General features: G+C 35.2%; 2 protein-coding genes across 2 annotated transcripts in view; one reads left to right on the forward strand and one right to left on the reverse strand.

The window, feature by feature from the left end:
- The first annotated feature begins 4694 nt into the window (after window positions 1-4694).
- LOC125058268 (apical junction molecule) overlaps window positions 4695-18674 on the forward strand; it is a 72090-nt gene continuing 58110 nt past the window's right edge. The window contains exon 1 of the mRNA XM_047662318.1: window positions 4695-4794. The gene's annotated coding sequence lies outside the window, so the exon portion shown is untranslated. The remainder of the gene's footprint in view (window positions 4795-18674) is intronic.
- Window positions 13928-17499, reverse strand: LOC125058269 (chymotrypsin-2-like). The gene is made up of 5 exons (XM_047662319.1): window positions 17296-17499; window positions 16987-17155; window positions 16477-16723; window positions 14652-14810; window positions 13928-14172 (listed from the first exon to the last, which is right to left on the reverse strand). Exons 1-5 carry the CDS (start codon window positions 17342-17344, stop codon window positions 14014-14016), a joined length of 783 nt encoding a protein of 260 aa, XP_047518275.1. The 5' UTR covers window positions 17345-17499; the 3' UTR covers window positions 13928-14013.

Genomic DNA, 18674 nt, shown 5'->3' on the forward strand with positions numbered 1-18674 from the left:
CCAAAAATATAAAAAAGGGTGCGTGTACTTATGTACGCGCGTAGAAGTTATACTTCTTTGGCATTATTAAAAATAGTTTTTGATTGCATGCAAATAACTAATTACAATTAAATAATCAAAGACTGGAAAAGGAGTCATTATAGTCAATAAAGTTCAGTTTACATTTGAAAATTAAATAAATGTTTATTATTATTCTCTTACATTAAGTGTTACATAAATTCTATTATTATTCGAATGTTGTTTTTAAATTATGTCCAATGCCGTAGCATCTTCCGTGGGCAACTTCATTCTGATAATTTTGTGTCACGGTGCGCGCGCATCGTAAAATTTCACTCTCATCAATTGTTTCATAACGCGCCTAAAGAACTATAACTTCAATAATATGAGCCGTTTATTATCTCTCTCGGCTGTAACTGTCAAACATAAGAACATTAAAGTAGCCAGTATTATTTGAAAATATTGTTAAATTTTTAAAAACTCGCAATACCAACATTTGCACTTAGATACTGAATTTTTAAAGCAATTTTTCATTATAAAGACCTTCGTAGTACCGACGACTATTTATTTTTTCTCCTATCCTGGAATCGAACCAGAGACCTCATGATGTGTAGTCAAACATGCTAACCACTAGATCCATGAGTTAAATAATAAATTGGTAAAATATTAAACATTGGAAACCTCGTCACACAAAGAATTATAAAGGTAAATTTTTTATTTAATGTTTAAATGTATAGTACGGGATTTACAATAAAACTTTACATCATACAAAAGAAAATTAAAATAAAACGTGTGTGTACTTATGTACACGCGTTAGAACGCGTGTACATAAGTACACAGTTATACTTCTTTGGCGTAACAAGATAAAAATCTAAAGAAAAACGCTTTTTACCGGATTAAAGTTATGTATTATTATTATAAATTTACAACTATTTGACATAATTTTAAATTTATCCGACGTTTCGCGTGCTTTACAGCGTGCGTGGTCACGGTGACTGAAGACAAAAGATGTTGAATGTCAAAAGGTATCACAGCTGCAGAGAAAGTTGCCTTATCTGTATTTGTTTCCCCGGAGTTGGTATCGACTAAAAGATGGAGGGTTTTGGCAAAAATGGCTCACGGTGTCCTCTATTTTCGCGGATTGTTTTTCTTTTTGAGATTTTAATTTGGATATTATTTTTTAATCCGGTAAAAAGCGTTTTTCTTTAAATGTGTAAAAGTTATGTAAATCAAAGACAATACTAAGATAAAAATCTTTTTTAAATTTTGATTCTACGTTTGCAGAAAAAACGTCACTAACAACACAGTTAAATAAAGTTTATTTAAATATCACAAAATAAAATGTTGACTATAGCTAACTTCAGGGTGTCGGTTGTTTGTGACGGTGTGCGCGCGCATCGTAAAAATTTACTCTCATCATTTTTCCCTAACGCGCCAAAAGAAGTATAACTTCAAAAACATACGAAAACACGACGTGTATTGTACTTAATAACTATTACTTACAAACGAATTAACTTTAAGTGAGAAATATCTAACAATACGCTTATTACAAAATTTAGTCTGCACCTTAGCACCTCCACACGCCCTTAACATGCCCATGTCGGGATTCACCACAATATTTTATTACTAGGCTATTTAACAATGATGACTAATATTTTAGAAAACTAGGAAAGTATCGATTGCCAACGGAACTGGCTTGGCAGAGCTAACAGACTTCATGTAACGTTCATAGATTTGATGTGGCAACAGCGAAGGCTCAAAAGTAAATTGTAACTAATTTCTTTCTGCGAGAACGAGTCATTTAATTTTGTTTATCAGAAACATAAATCACGCTTCGAAATATAATAAAATATAGTAACATAAACGACATGTTTACTCTGAAACCTCCTACGTTCCTTTCTCCACTGCTCCGGTCCGGCGTCGGATACCGGAATGAGTCATGAGAAAAATATCGGAAGGCCGGATTGCGCTTCTCCACTATATCCGATCCGACAATAATCGATACTTGTATATTTATCATGCAACACTTATATTAACTAAAACCCATATACTTTATTTTATTAATAAAACGTTCTAAATTATGAATATTTTATTGCCCAGGCAAGTTTATTACTTTTTTTATATTCATCGATTTTTTCCCCGCTAGTTCTTTTACATCTCTTTCCAGTCCAGTCAATTTTGTAGAAACTTCTTTTATCGCACACTCTGAATATATGACCTGATCGAAGGCGTCCATGCTTCGGGTTGTCTCTCTCCCTAAAATATGGTGAGGGGGCCGATGGCTGGCCATGTGTCATACTCGTGAACGGGTGCTACTTGTGACTAGGACTTGAATTCGTGTATGCGATGATGTTAGTTATTTCGACTATGTGTTTGCGTGTTGTTACCAAGAGAGTTTAAGTGCGTGCTCCTATTTCACCATGTCTCCTGCTGATAGAAGCAGATCTTTGTTTTTAATTTATTTTATTATTATTAATTACTTAAGATGTCACGTGGAACATTGTGTAATGGTTGCAGCTCCTTACAAACATTGTGTAAAACAAAAAACTTGGCGATTAAAAAGAGTGGCGGAGAGTTTATTGCCAGTTCTTCTCTTCCGTTCTACGCCCTTGATTTGAGAACTGGCAGTAAATGTAAAATTAGAAGCATGTAATGTATATTTCTTTTTTAACGTTCATAAGTGTACATTGTGTTACCTAAATGAATAAATGACTTTGATTTTATTGATTTAGACCGATTCCAACTTTTCTTGTTTTGTGTATTCTTCTCAACTTTAAGATGCTTCCTTTTTTTTTCTTTATTCCTACTAACAAATCAATTAATCTACTCTTTAATTAATAAAATTTATTCACGCCGACGACATTTCAACGTAATTTCTAATAATAGCAACAAAGGAGTGTTTATAATTAAAGTAATTGTTTTTGCCAAGTAGGTTATTTTCATTTTATCCGCACAAATTTTCTAATTAACTTTGCGTGGATTTTGTATATGTATATGTTTTATATATGTGGGGAAATATTTTAATAAGTAGGAAGGCTTTTAATTTAGTTTTTTCTTTAAAATATTAAGTGCTCGTTTGTTGAATGTTTCAGTATTTTTGATATCTATAAATGTACTTAATTCTGTTTCGTATATTTTGTTTATCTATAATCTGTTTTGGCGGTCTATATTGTCTATGTGGTTTCTTTTGTGTGACTTATAAATAAATAAATCACTTGCTCAGGTTCTACTATCATCATTATGCCTTCATGACCATGTACCACTGAAATGGCGTCACACGTTTTTGAATACAATTTCAATAGTTATCTCAATATCCATATCGCAGATGTCGCATATATATTTATTTCTTGACGTTCATAAGTTGAGGATGGATTGTACGTGAGGATGTGTATGTGGGGTGAGCTCATGATGCAGGTGATTTAGCGCCTAGATTCTAAAACTCCTTTTAAGTATATCACTACATAGTATAAAACAAAGTCGCTTTCTCTGTCCCTATGTCCCTTTGTATGCTTAAATCTTTGAAACTACACAACGGATTTTGATGCGTTTTTTTTTAATAGATAGAGTGATTCAAGAGGAAGGTTTATATGTATAATAACATCCATTAAATATTGGAGAAGTACTGTTATTTTTGAGGTTTCTAATGTGATGTCGTAAATAATTACATATTATTATAATAATAATTCAGTGGCAAGTATATATGAGTTTTGGCTTGGGATTGCATCTGTTATGATAATTTGTATTATAGAGAAATACTAAAGAAGAGTTGTACTTAAATATAGTAGTTACGAAATTGTAATTACTAAATACAATTAGCTATTTAAATGCATAATAGCCGATGCATCTTGCAGCGTTGAACCCGTGCAAAAATAACGCAATATTTGGCTGCGTTGAGAACAGAGAAGCTGTGGAGTATTTTAACTATTTTTTTGTATGTAGGAGACAAACGAAGGCTCATCTGATGTTAAGTGATCACAATCACCCAAGTCAATTTGCCAGAAGGCTCGCAAGGTTGCCGGCCTTTCAAGAAAGACGCTCCTTTCTTGATGGATCCTTAGTCTATTTATTTATTAAAGTTTACTACGGCATATATAATACTATATCTGTGGTACATATGTTTTATCTAAAATGTATGACAATTTAGTTATAGGTATGTTTTTTAAAAAAAGAGCGTGCGTAAAAAGTACACATGTCAGAAGGGAAACTTCTCTGGCAAACTAATTTTTAACTCTTGTTCATATTTATACAAATCTAAAACTTTAGATTTCCGAGACTTAGAGGGAGGGAAAAAGGTAGATATGTTAGGAATTTAATGAATTTAATTGTCATTAAAATATTAAAAGTTTCGAAAATTAATATAAATTAATAATTTAATTCTTTAAATTTATTTCTTCGGTAATAAAAACACGTGGCATTTTAATTTACAATTCGTCATTTGAGATTGCAATAAATTATTTTGCAATACTAATATTTCATAAATTCTCCTTACAAAGTTTTAATTTTAAAATAGAATAAGGGAATTCGCCCTTCTCACTCTCTCTCAATCGGCCTCAAACGCTCTCCCCCTTTTCTTCGACAAAAACTATTATATAAACTATAAAACTAATATTATTATCCGTAAAAAATCTTAAAATAAATCAAATAAATGCTCCATGCATTTCGTATTCAGCTACCCAGCGTAGATTCGACCAGTGTACTACAGTACAGTGTAGTGTCCGCAAGCAAAACAGCTTGCAACTTCACAGTGCGTATAAGGACGTTTATAAAGTATATGAACAGTGTATAATAGTGTTATATGTAGGTATATAGTGTATTTACTATTGTGTGTATGTTAAGTTTGCGAGTATTAATACGAAAGTATTCGTCAAGTGTTTTGCATTGTTATACTTATAAAAACGTTTAATATATTTCATTAATTGTGAATTGAATGCATCATTTCTGTGTGTTCTGACACATAGTTGTCTATTATTATTACGTAATTTAGTTTTTAAAAGAGTTCAAATAACACAACACTTTCCGAAAGCCTATACCAATCTGCTTTGGTTTTGGAAATTAAGGAATTTGTACATTGTTTTAAAGAACTACTCCTCAAACTACTACTTAAAATATTTACTTACACACACGCACACATACATAACATACATTCATCTAGAAGAGCAATGTATGAATGAATTTCTGTGGAAGAATCTTCAAGACCCAATGCGTACTCACCTTGTTTGAACAAAATTTAATTGATAATAAAATAGCTTCAAAGTAAAGTTCGAGTATATAGTATAGTATGTTTTCAATGTGAGGAAATCGGCATGTCATGAAAACACTCAGAAAAATGCACTATAAAAATTAATGAATTACGTAGAAATGTTTTTTTTTTTTTTTTTATAGAACGAGGGGCAAACGGGCAGGAGGCTCACCTGATGTTAAGTGATACCGCCGCCCATGGACACTCTCAATGCCAGAGGGCTCGCGAGTGCGTTGCCGGCCTTTTAAGAATAGGTACGCTCTTTTCTTGAAGGATCCTAAGTCGAATTGGTTCGGAAATACTTCAGTGGGCAGCTGGTTCCACATAGTGGTTGTGCGCGGCAAAAACTGCCTTGAAAAACGCTCAGTTGTGGAACGGCGGACGTCGAGGTGATACGGGTGGAATTTCGTATTCTGTCTCGACGTCCGATGATGAAATTCAGCTGCAGGTATTAATCCGAACAACTCCTCTGAACACTCTCCATGGTAAATGCGGTAGAAGATGCAGAGTGACCCCACATCTCTACGCAACGCCAAAGGATCAAGCCGCTCGGAGAGGGATTGGTCGTCGACGATTCGAACCGCTCTGCGTTGTATACGGTCAAGTGGAAGGAGCTGGTACTGGGGAGCCCCCGCCCAGAGGTGAGAGCAGTACTCCATGTGGGGCCGAATTTGCGCTTTATATAGTTGCATGCGGTGGCCCGGAGTGAAGTACCGCCTCGCCTTGCTGAGCACACCAAGCTTTTTGGAGGCTAATTTAGCCTTTCCCTCCAAGTGACCGCGAAACTGAACGTCGTTCGATATGTCAACGCCAAGTATTCCAATGCTGGCTGTGGCTTTAAGAAGAGTGTTTTCGAAAAGAGGAGTAGCGTCTGCTTTTAAGAACTTTAAACGTCATTCATTGGTAAACTTTGTTAGCAGTGTTGACCTAGTGTCTCCAGCGTACGACATGTCTTAGACCCAAAAAGTCGACGGCGTGCGTCAGGCATGGTTGATCACCTACTTGCCTATTAGATTGAAAAAATGATAATGAAACAGATTCAGAAATCTGAGGCCCAGACCTAATGAGGTTGTAGCGCAAAAGATTTTTTTTATAAGTGCGGGACAATAAAGCATTCATTCATAGTTCTTTCATATCAATTACAAAACTCTGCAATTAATTTCAAAATTTATCTATACATATTATGAAAAAATAATAAAAGAATTATATAAAATTGTAACATAAATGCAAATATTTTACGTAAAATCTATGCAGTAAAATAAAAAAAAATTGATAAAAATCTATGATTTAGAAAATTTATTTTAAGTTTAATTTACATTTAAATTTTAGTGTTACTAATTCTATTAATTTTTATAATTTAATAACAAATTACGTAGTAATTATAAATAAAAATCAAAGAACTTTAGATTTAGTAATTATATACTTATACATATTTAAACATATCTTGTGCCAGCAGTTGCGGTTATACAAAAATTTAAATAAATTTTATTAGTAAAAAGCTGGGAATAGAAACTTTATTTTAAAAAATTAAAGTAAATTACGAAAATAGTATACATATAATTATTTATTAAAACTAATCCAATTTCTTTTGAAATGAAATGTAACTTTTTGGTGTCATCTGTTTTGTTACGTCTGGTAATGGTGGTTTAATCACAACTTATTACCAATATAACACACGAAAATGTGTATGTAATATAAACAATACAAACAACAACTTTAAATATATATAACGATTTTATTAATGTTAATAATATCCGCATATACTATATAGGAATGTATTTCGCTAAATCTATATATATATATATATATAAGAAAAATTGTCTTCGTTTGAGGCTCCTTCACGCCTAAACCACTGATCGTATCGACATGAAACTACTGCCATTCTTCAAATTTTTCCTAGATGGTTTATGGCTATTTATTTTTTAAATTTCAACGTTCCTTCATTTTTTTATTGCTGTTTTACTTTTATGAAAATTTATCCCGCTAATAAAAACAAAAGAGGCTTCCTAGAACCTCAAAACGTCAACATCTGTTAAAAACTCGATATTCGAAAATTTTCAATTTTCTTAGCGGGAAGTTAAAAAGAAGAATTTATTATTTAATTTATTTATTTCCTATTTTAATTCGCCCAGCAAAGCGGACGGGAAACGGCTAGTACTATATAACCAATCTTTTAGGCTCGAACAAAACATTAAGTAGGTTATATATTGTTTTTAATAATTATTGTTGTACTCTAATCTCTGATTTATTGTTATCTGTGCAACGCGGGCACGCGTCCGATGACGCAACTATTTTGACACATTTTTAAGCCCCAATGACCGCGGACATCTTTCATCTCCCAGCTGTTATTGGCAATATGTCAAATTTATGAGAGTACAAATAGAAAATAATTACGCTAAATGCTCGTTACTTATTAAAGTAATCTTCAGTCTGTTTAGGGCCGTTGTATCGAAAATTTTATGTCACCAAAATGTCCAAAGCAGCGGGTTTTATTTCATATTAAAATATGTTGTCTCACGTCTATTTAATGTATATTGCGAATTATTATTAAATTATTTGCAAGAATATGGTACAAAAATATGTACAAAAATGTTATGGTGGTACAACCTAAAGTTTGGATATTCGGCCATACATAGCGTGCAAATTTATCTTAAAAGGAAATTAATTATTGTTTCACGTAAATAATTATTAATAGATTAGTACATTAAGTCGGTTTTTAAAACCTAGTAGAAAAGACCTTAATTGCCATACAAGAGATGTTTTGCGCATGTATATTTGAATCAAATAAGCTATTGCGTATATAAACTGCTATTTTCGTTATAGGATCGTAGTTATGTATATTTTTTATTTATATTATTATTAAATAATAATAATTTTGTTTTGTTTTGTTGACGAACATTTTTAGTAAAATATAAAAAATTTTCACCAGCGCAAAATTTTCGTTGCATTCTCTTCAAGTGTGAGAACAGGAAAGTGTGAAGTGAAGTGTTTTCATCGATTTCTGATACGGTGTGTTTGGTCGCTTGTGCGCTTGCGCGGCACCCACTTTATTAGCTTTCGCAAATATTCATCTAGAATTCATCACGTTCCTTTGATCATCTCATCAAGTCCACGTTTCGGTATCCAAAGTTATGTTGTGGAGATTTTTCAAGTTTTCGTTGGTAATTAATACGTCAACGAACTTTCGAGCCCACCTGTCAGTATTTTTGAAAATTCTTTCCTTCTTGATTAAGTCTTTTCTTAAGTATATAAAGACAAACATACATAAATTGTATAACTATTAAGATAAATACATGTAATTTGTGTAACTTAGTTCCTTGTCTGCCTGAAATTTCACAACCAAAATAATGAATTGCTTTGTTGTTTGTGGTTGGTTTATCAAATTCTTAATCACGCCGTGTTTCGCTATGTCGTTCCCATAGATCGAACTAATTCTCTAGAAGTTTTTTTTTTTTTTTTATATAATAGGGGGGCAAACTAGCCTGCGGGACGACCAAAAAGGGCAGTCTACGCAGCCCATAGACACCCATTTTTGCTTTGTAGTCCATCTTCTTCAGACGGGATTCTTTTTAGATAGAATCCTGGATTTTTTTATAGATTTAGATATCACGAAATTATTTATATTTTTTTAGATACACTTTGGGCAATTGTCTGGACCTTTCTCATTAAGTACAATAACTATCTTTTGTTTGCTTTAAAAAGAAGTCTTTGACATTATGAACTCCAACATTGCCTATGTACGCACGCGCTTTTTTATAAAAACACTAGCGGACCCAGCGAACTTCGTTCCACTTAACATTGTAATAATATCGTTTTAACTTTAGCTAAACTTAATTTAGGATTTATTTGAGGTAATAACATTAATACAACTTTTTTCCAAATACAGAAATGTTTTATTGCCTGCCATTACGAAAAAAGAATGACGGTTTTACACATTAGGCCTCCTCTCTCTAGCGCTAATATAGCGAGACTGCATGTTAAAGTACTTTTTGATATACAACATTTTTTGTTTTGTTATCCGGCGCAAGAACAAAGTGATAGGATTTTTTTATATGCGTAATTTTGTCAAAAGATGGCACCACATGCAGTTTGCATTCGTAAAATTAATTAATTATTTTTTTTTATTTGATAACTTATCCGATATTTTATTACTTATTCTGCTAATCGGAGCGGAGAAGAATCCACTAAAAAAGAGATAACTAACATCGGTCCAGCCGTTCTCGAGTTATAAGTGTTGTAACAAACACGACTTTCTTTTATATATATAGATAATATCCCGTTTTTTTCAGTATCTAATTTTTCGGTGACAAACCATCTCTCTTGAAATATTGATTACGAACCTATTCAATAATGTAGACAATTATTCCTGGCAACATTGCACGTGACATTTAGCCGTGAGCACTGCTTTAAATAATGGAATTTGGGCCAATCAATTCCTCATTGTTAGCACAAATACTTGATTTATGTAATTCAGACACGCAGACGAACGTAAAGTCTTTTGTGGGAATGCGTTAATTTGAATGCAGTGTTTATGTTCTAAAACAACGTATGCATACAATTAATGATATTGATAAGGAGGGAGCTTGTAGTTTATTGTTTATCAGAATGCCAAAATCGTAAAATGACTGCTTTACGACTGATTTGAGCGCGACCGCCGCTGTGAAAACCTCTGTAAGAGTTCGAAAAGTGAATTACAGAATCGCAAGGCAGGTTTGAATCCCGGCATTTGACTTTCTATGGTCGCATTTAAGAGTCGCTCGTACGATGAACATCGTGAGGAAACATGCCCTGATCAGCTACTTGCCTATTAGAAAAATCAATGGTCACTATATATATAGATAGTGCTCCAAATCCCAAATGAGTTTGTGTATCGCGATTCCAATTTCGACATCAGCGCTACAGATATCGAGAGAACTTATGAAATTGTTTCCTTTTCTTCACCCCTTATGTATTAAATAATAATAATCTTTATTCATTTTTACTCACAAAAACTTAGTACATAAACAAGTGACAGTTATATACTATTATAAATAATAGTTAAAAAAAACTAAAAAACACGCTTTTAAAGCACACGGGTTGCTCGATAGACGAAAAATATGGCACAAAGCGCCCCACGCTTTTTCACAATAATACCAGTATTTTTTGTTCATTACCATTTTCAGCCTAAATTAGGAATTATTTTTCAGTTTTTAGTTTGATGTGCTTTAAAAGCGTGTTTTTCAGTTTTTTTAACTATTATTTATTCTTTAGTTAATTTTTTTCCATTTTTTTTCGGATTATTGCATTGTCATCGATCTTTGACAGGTGCGCAAAGTTTGAATTAAATCTGTCCGTTAAAAGTGGGTCAAAATCGAGTCCGACGGAGTCGGATACATACATACATACATACTGGTGAAGCTAATATAAAGCGTGTAATAAAATAAATAATTGTCTTTCTTCTATTTAGGGAAAATGCTAGTTTGTGTGAGACTGATGCCTGCTAAAGGTAAGAGTACCAGGTCATCAGACCTCCACCACTTCGTATCGACAGAAGGTCTTAAAAAGTAGAGAAAAATTTAGTGAGAATAAACAATCATTATTACATAGGCAACGTTAACAAAAAACATATTTATAAAGATACACATATAAGGAAACCAAATGGGGTATGGGTGGGTGCGTAAGTGTGTGTGTGTGTGTGTGGGTGGGTGGGTGCCTGTGTGTAAGTGTGTGTATGTGTGTTAGTGTGTGTACGTGAGTGTGTGTCAAATGCGCACATAAAGGACGATTTGTGCACAGCCGGGGTCGAACCTACGACCTCAGGGATGCGATTCGCACGCTGCGTTTGTATATATACTTATACTTTGAAAACACTTTGAAACACAATCAGCCCTGCGATTCTGTAACTCACTTCACGAACTCACACAGCGGTTTTCGCATCGGCGGTCTCTCTCAAATCAGTCGTGAAGCAGTCATTTTATGATTTGGCATTCTGAAAAGGTGGAAGCTTGTACTTTATTGTTTATCAGAATGCCAAATCATAAAATTACTGCTTCACGACTGATTTGAGAGAGACCGCCGATGCGAAAACCGCTGTGTGAGTTCGTGAAGTGAGTTACAGAATCGCAGGGCAGTACAGTCTACATTTGTCTTTATGGTTTATAATGAGAGTGATAAAGACAAAATATTGATTAACCGGCTCTTATCTATTTTAATATGTTCATCGAATCGATAAATCTGTTGCGTTGAAAGTGATAATTTATCAAGCAATTTTATCGAAATTTTTGTAGTAATTGAGATTTGTTTTGAGGTTTTGAAAGTCTGCCACAATTTGACATATAAAAAATCGACGTGTAGTGCTTTGTTTCATGATCCTGTTAGGCCGGGAGATAGTGACACACAAAATAGTGGGGATGTTTTATCCCGCGTATACTAAAGCGTCCGTCACGTCCGAGAGCCAATCACAGCCCCCCCCCCCCCCCCCCCCGGTTCCCAGTTCCACTCCTCGGTCCGGTTTTCTAAGAATATTATAATTTAATTAAATTTTTATTCATGTGCTTTACAAAGATTATTCAAATACGAAGGCTAGATCAGCACATGTCAATATAACCTTGTTATCTATATATATAAAAATGAAACCCGTTTTCCGTTGTCACGACATCACATGAAAACGGCTTGACCGATTTGGCCAATTCTTTTTTTATAATATTCTTTGAAGTACGAGGATGGTTCTTACGGAGAGAAAAATTAAAAAAATTGAGTGAAAAAGTCTAAAACAACGCTTTTCTATATTCCCATGCATAATATTCGTAATAATATTTAAAGGCAATTTGAACTTTAATACCATATCATAAAGTTCAAGTGTTAGTGGAGGGGTTCTGGGAAGGTAAATTTTTTTTTTTTCAGTTTAATTTTCAGTCGCAGCGCCAATGTCGGCGCCGCGACTGACTTTAACTATTTACATGAAGTAAGTAGTATTGGTGCGTTTCTCACGATGAGCACACGGGTGTGAAGTCAGTGGGAAAAATGAATTCGCGAAAACAACTGAAACGACGATTTAATTATTTGTTGAAAAATTTATCAATTTTGCTGTTGAATGAGACCTTCGCAAAATAGAACTAATTTGAGTGTACGACCAACCAGGCTCCAGAAGATAAACTACTTGTTATATGGAAATTGTATTCGTTTTTACTACAAACTCCCAAGCGAAATTAGAGAATTATCACTAAATAAATTCAAAGCCCTCGTAAAACGTAAATAATTAATAAAGCTTTTTATAAATTTGACGAATATTTAAATGATCCTAATCCTTGGGATTGATTTGCTCCAGTTAAAACAATTTGTATTACTCAATACTTGGCGATTAAAAAGAGTGGCAGATAGTTTCTTGCCATTTCTTCTTAAGCCCTTGACTTGCGAACTGGTAGTAAATGTAAATTTAAAATTAATTTAACTACTTTTTGACGTTCATAAGTGTACTTGTTTACCTATATGAATAAAGATATTTTGAGTTTGAGATCTAAGTTGCGGTTAGGTTAGAAAAATTAATAACCAAATCATATGGAGCGAACAGTAATCGGATCCGATAGATTCTTCTATATGAGGCTGGTTCAGTCTAAATACCTGAAATAATTTTTTTTTTTTTTTTTAAAGACAATTCACACCAATTGACCTAGTCCCATGCTAAGCTGGTGAAGCTTGTGTTATGGGTACTAGGCAAACGGATATACATACATATTATAGATAGATAGACATATAAATACATATTTAAACACCCAAGACCTAAGCACAACACCAAATGCTCATCACATCGATGATCGTCTCAGCCGGGGATCGAACCCAGGACCCATGGATTCGCAGTCAGGGGTACTAACCACTAGACCAATGAGTCGTCAAAGAATATATTCGTATTATAACTACTATTTGGATAAAAAATAATCATTTAAATTACTTTCGCTTTTCAACACCATTCGTCAAGGCCACGAAAATTAAAAAAAAGACTCATTAACATCAAGGGCATTTAGTAAGTACTAATACATTAATCGTAGTTATTTGAAATCAATAGAAATGAATTTTCTCAGACAACTAAATAATTTAAAGGTAAAAATGCTTATATATTTTAAAATCCATATTATACTCGTATAATATGGAGTAAAATTTCACCTTATTCGGCAGCTAAGGACAAAGATCTAATAACTTTTATAAATCTCGTTCAAGACTTCATGCTACTTATTGCATATATTGAATTGTATGTATGTTACTCGATTATATTTCATTCATTGTAGTAGTTGATGCTCGATGTCCTTCAATTTCTTCCGGATTGGTGAGCATCTTGTAGTCCAGTTTTGTTTGTTTCGCCGGGTGTGGGAGATCTACGTATTTCACTCTCCTCTCTAATTCTTCGCCCTCCAGTATTTCCGTGCTGACCGTATCTCGTATAAGGCAGCGGCTTCTTGAATACGGAGGTCTAGTGGAAGTATGCCGGCCTAGTAGGGTTGCTGCGTGTAATGATGTCGTCCTATAAGTTTTTGCAATTTTTTGGACAAAGCCCCTTTGCAGATGATTTAGTTTTCTGCGTACACAGATTTTATTTGTCGCGGGAGCCCACACCGCTTCCGCATACATTAAGAAGAGGTTTTTGGGGAACTTTGACGTGAGGCAGTCGCCGTACTACTTCTATAAATGAAGAGGAGTAATATTGAAATAAAACAAATGTTACTGAAATTATGACAGACATTTAATAAACCTCCACTGGAATTAATTTCAAGCTTGGTAGCTATATTTATATATTTATTAAAATATTATGTTGGTATAGGTAGTTTCCCTGTAGTTGTGCTAATCCAGTCTAAATACTCATAAACCCTAGTGAAAACATCTGGTTCTCCTTGAGCACAAGGGATGTTCCAAGATGGAATTCCAACTAAAGAACCCTGGTAAGCAAGAGTGCCGCCGGAATCACCCTGTGGATTGGAACTAATGTAAATTGGTCACAGGCGAAATGTTCTACTTTTAATAAAAAAAAAAAATTGGCTCTGGCTGAATTAACAACTCTGCGGCTACTAGACAACTCCAAATTTAATAAATATCAAGTCGGGGTCATCAATTTAGGTATTGATTTTATTGTCACCTAGTTCGGAAATGTAAGAAATTAAAGATAATAATAATAATTGCCCTCGGCGAGCAAGATTAGCGTTACCAATCACCACGTACGCTAAACCCCTGGAATGTTTAATCAGTTTTTTACAGTTGTGACGCACAAAATTTTACAGTAATTACTACCAGCAGGGTTACAGTACAGTATTATTTTTAATTCTTAAACAAAAGCTTTTGTACTCGAAGCAGTTTAGCAAATTATTTATTATTTTGATTGGTGCATAATTAAATGACAATGTTTTATGTTTCCTATATCATTGAATATTAAAAGATGTACTGTACTTACTTGGCAAATGCCTTGATTAACCTCTTTGTATGTGCAGAGTAGTTTGTCAGTAATCGGATTATACTTTTTGTAAGCTTTGAGTGAGCTTTCCTGACATTCTTGCACCGATAGCGATTTTACTGTCAGCTTTTGTAGTTTACGTGGTCTTCTTTCTTTTGACTAAAATATATAATATTACTTGTATTACCTCATAACATAAGTATTTTTATATGCGGGTTCGCGGAAAAATCTACCTTAAAGAACGCCTTAGTTATTTTTAAATAAATAAACGTATAAAACGGTGCACAATGCACAAAGCAATTGGAGAGGTATCACCTTGCTCTCGACCACTTCCAAGGTTTTCTGCAGAATTATATTGGACAGGTTGTCTGGAGCCGTCGAGCCTCTCCTTCGCGTAGAACAAGCTGGCTTCCGGCCTAATCACTCGTGTACCGACCAAATTAATACTCTTTTTGTATCATTCTATAACAGGCATCAGAATGGCAGAGGGAGATTTATCTTACCTTTGTTGACTTCGAAAAAGCTTTCGATACGCTGAGATGGAGCAGCATATGGTCGCGACTCTCTAACATTGGTGTCCCGCCAAAGATAAATAATCTAATAAAGGAACTATTCTTGTAGAGTGACTCACGATGGCCTCGTTTCAGACGATATTCAAGTGCATGCGGGCGTCCGTCAAGGCTGCTTACTCTCGCCACTACTTTTCCTGGATGTTCTCGACGGGATTATGCATCGCACACATCAGAACAAGCGCCGCGGAATAGAGTGGGGATTAACCAACATCTTGGAAGATTTGGATTATGCCGATGACTTATGTCTACTAAGTCACAAGCACCGCGACATGCAATCTAAGTTGGACGACCTGGAACGCGAGGCGGGAATTGCGGGACTCAAACTCAACACCCGGAAAACGAATGAAATGCGTGTTGGAGTTGAGAACCGCACCCCATTACGGATGGGTGTAGAGGACGAAGAAAGCGTCCAAAAGTTTGATTACCTCGGAAGCGTCGTGTATGAAACTGGAGGTACAGAAGAGGACATCACTTCACGCATTGCCAAGGCCCGAGCAACCTTCGCACAATTTCGACCTGTATGGCAGTCACGGATGTTAACGCGTCAAATCAAGTTTAAAATATTCGTATCCAACGTCAAGTCTGTGCTGCTCTATGGGTGTGAAACGTGGAAGGTCACCAAAGACATGTCGCACCGACTCCAAGTCTTCGTCAACAGCTGTCTTTGCCGTATTCTGGGTATCTACTGGCCTGAAAAAATCTCCAACGAGCAACTTTGGGAGCGCTGCCGAGAAACCCTGCTCAGCCAGCAGATCAAGCGACGCAAGTGGAATTGGATAGGTCATACACTTCGAAGGGATCCCAATCATATTCCCAAGTAGGCGCTTGATTGGGACCCGCAAGGAAAGCGGCGGAAGCGTGGCCGTCCCAAGCAAACCTGGCGCCGTACAGTTGCAGATGAGGCAAAGAGAGCCGGAAAGACTTGGAGCGAAGTAAAATACGAGGCTCAAGACCGAACGCGATGGAGACTCACTGTGGACGCCCTCTGCCCCAACTAGGGGTTCTAGGACATTAAGTCAAGTCAAGTCTAGTATAAAACGGTAAACAGCAACATTAACTATATATTATTATTAATTGAAAGTTTTTTAAATGGCACCTTAAGTTGCAGCATGCCACTATGGAACTAGCTTTCCAAGTATCTATTTCCTAATTCCATTTACAGAAATATATAATATATATAAGAAAAGAGCAGTGTAAGTAACCATGAACGGCCTTATCACTTAACAAAAAAAATATTTGTATAATCTACTTACATTAATGAACCCAAATCCAGCTATTATGAGATCCAATCCACCTGGAGTATTCTCTGTTGGCAATTTGATTAAACCAACTTTCTTCCCCAACTGAATTGGTCTGTTCACTAGAATTAGACTTATGTCGTTCGCAAGTGAGGTTCTGTTGTAGTTTTCATGATTGATGAATTTAACAATTCCATATTTCGCGCCGTCGCCGAAATAGTCTATTGTACCAGCCACTACTTGTATTCGCTCTTTGGGATAGCTATAATTCATTTACATAGGTATTAGTCTAGTACTTACCAAATAACTCTGCTGATCTTATTTAGGTTAAAATCTTAATGGAGACCAAATTTTGAAATATACTATTGATACTCTGGTCGCGTTGGAGGTGATGCCAGTTATAGAATAGAGATTACACTTGGGTACTTTATCCTGTCAAAACTTTATTTAATAATAATCTTTATTATAAATACTAAAAATAGAAAAAGCCAGCCATGTCGTGACAGGCTCGTGAGAAATACATACTCTATCATGCAATGGGCTGCAGTCAACACCAACCAATGGGAGATAATAGAGCTTCCACAGAAATGGATCAGCACATTTCGGTTATTGTATACTCTCAATGAAGCCAGGTATGGGAACTCTCCTTCAGCAGCCTCCGTTCCTCCGACTATCTTCGGAACTGCCTTCGTAGCTAAAAAGAAATTAATAAATTTAATTTCAATTTTCTTTTTCCATCTCAGTGGTTGAGTCAGGCTTGGTCGTAGTCAAAAAATAAATCTAGTTCGTAGATAATAATTTTATTAACTTAAGAAACAGTCCTTTAAAACCTACCTTGTGCAGACCATATCAACACGCAGAGAAGCACCAAGTACCGCAACATGATAATGTATATTGATTCTAGAATAATAATCGAAATTCAATTACTGAGAATTTGGTAAAAACAATAAGTCCGATCATTTTATGCTAATGTGTAAAGAAGTTAATTAAATTTTATGAATTATCTATGCTTTTAAAACCTGTTGTTTTTCTCTTTACTTGTTTTTATAACATAATCACTATTTAAAATACAATTATAAAATTTTAGTTTTTGAATTCTCTCTACATAAATCGCTCAGGTAACGTACGATAAGTTACCAAACCTTTTATTTGTACAAGATGTCTTAATATTTAAAAGTTGAAATTTTTTCGTCGTTTAATAATGTATGGCAATATTATTTTCTTACTTGGACCCAACAAGGCCCAACCTCTACCTATAAGGGATTTAAGTGTGTGGATCGCATTAAATTTCCCCCGTCCGATTCGACATTAAGTCAATTACTAACAAGGCTAGAATGCGGGGAGTAAACTTTACATCGAGGTCTTCTCCCCGCAACAGCACCCATGCCTAATATCCTACCTTCACTCCGAAGGCAGCGGAGATCTCACCTTCCCTCAACTTGAGTAGCTTGTCGTCAAGGTAGTCCAAGCCATGGTGGTTACGCGCAAACTGAAGTATGATACCCCACGGTTGTGAAAAATGTACCGATACAGATGGATAACCACATTCGAATTCTCGGAGTTGATGTGGATGCTAGACTCACATTTAACAGACATGTGGAGAGGGTATGCCGGAAGGCCATCCAGATATATAAGCAGCTGGCCAAAGCCGCGAAGATCGAATGGGGACTATACCAGTAAGTTGTCGCGACCGCGTACACTGCCGTTATTGAACCAATCTTAATGTATACGGCCGCGGTGTGGGCTCCCGCGACAAATAAAATCTGTGTACGCAGAAAACTAAATCATCTGCAAAGGGGCTTTGTCCAAAAAATTGCAAAAACTTATAGGACGACATCATTACACGCAGCAACCCTACTGGCCGGCATACTTCCACTAGACCTCTGTATTCAAGAAGCCGCTGCCTTATACGAGATAAGAAGGGGGGTCAGCACGGAAATACTGGAGGGCGAAGAATTAGAGAGGAGAGTGAAATACGTAGATCTCCCACACCCGGCGAAACAAACAAAACTGGACTACAAGATGCTCACCAATCCGGAAGAAATCGAAGGACATCGAGCATCAACTACTACAATGAATGAAATATAATCGAGTAACATACATACAATTCAATAATATTTAGCCATATCACTAAGCACTTATTATGTTTTTTTAATGGTTTTACGTCCTTTGCATATTTTTCCATTTAATGTATACAAAAATAATTAGGCCTT

Source organism: Pieris napi, chromosome 18 (assembly GCF_905475465.1).
Source record: "Pieris napi chromosome 18, ilPieNapi1.2, whole genome shotgun sequence".
In the NCBI taxonomy this organism is placed as follows: Eukaryota; Metazoa; Arthropoda; class Insecta; order Lepidoptera; family Pieridae; genus Pieris; species Pieris napi.

Excerpts from the sequence above, each read along its gene's own strand:
- LOC125058269 (XM_047662319.1), bottom strand. The coding sequence starts at position 17,344 with ATGTTGCGGTACTTGGTGCTTCTCTGCGTGTTGATATGGTCTGCACAA. Across the intron at positions 17,156-17,295 it reads GTTGATATGGTCTGCACAAG|CTACGAAGGCAGTTCCGAAG; the intron begins GTAGGTTTTAAA and ends ATTTCTTTTTAG. Across the intron at positions 16,724-16,986 it reads GCAGCCCATTGCATGATAGA|CTATCCCAAAGAGCGAATAC; the intron begins GTATGTATTTCT and ends AATGAATTATAG.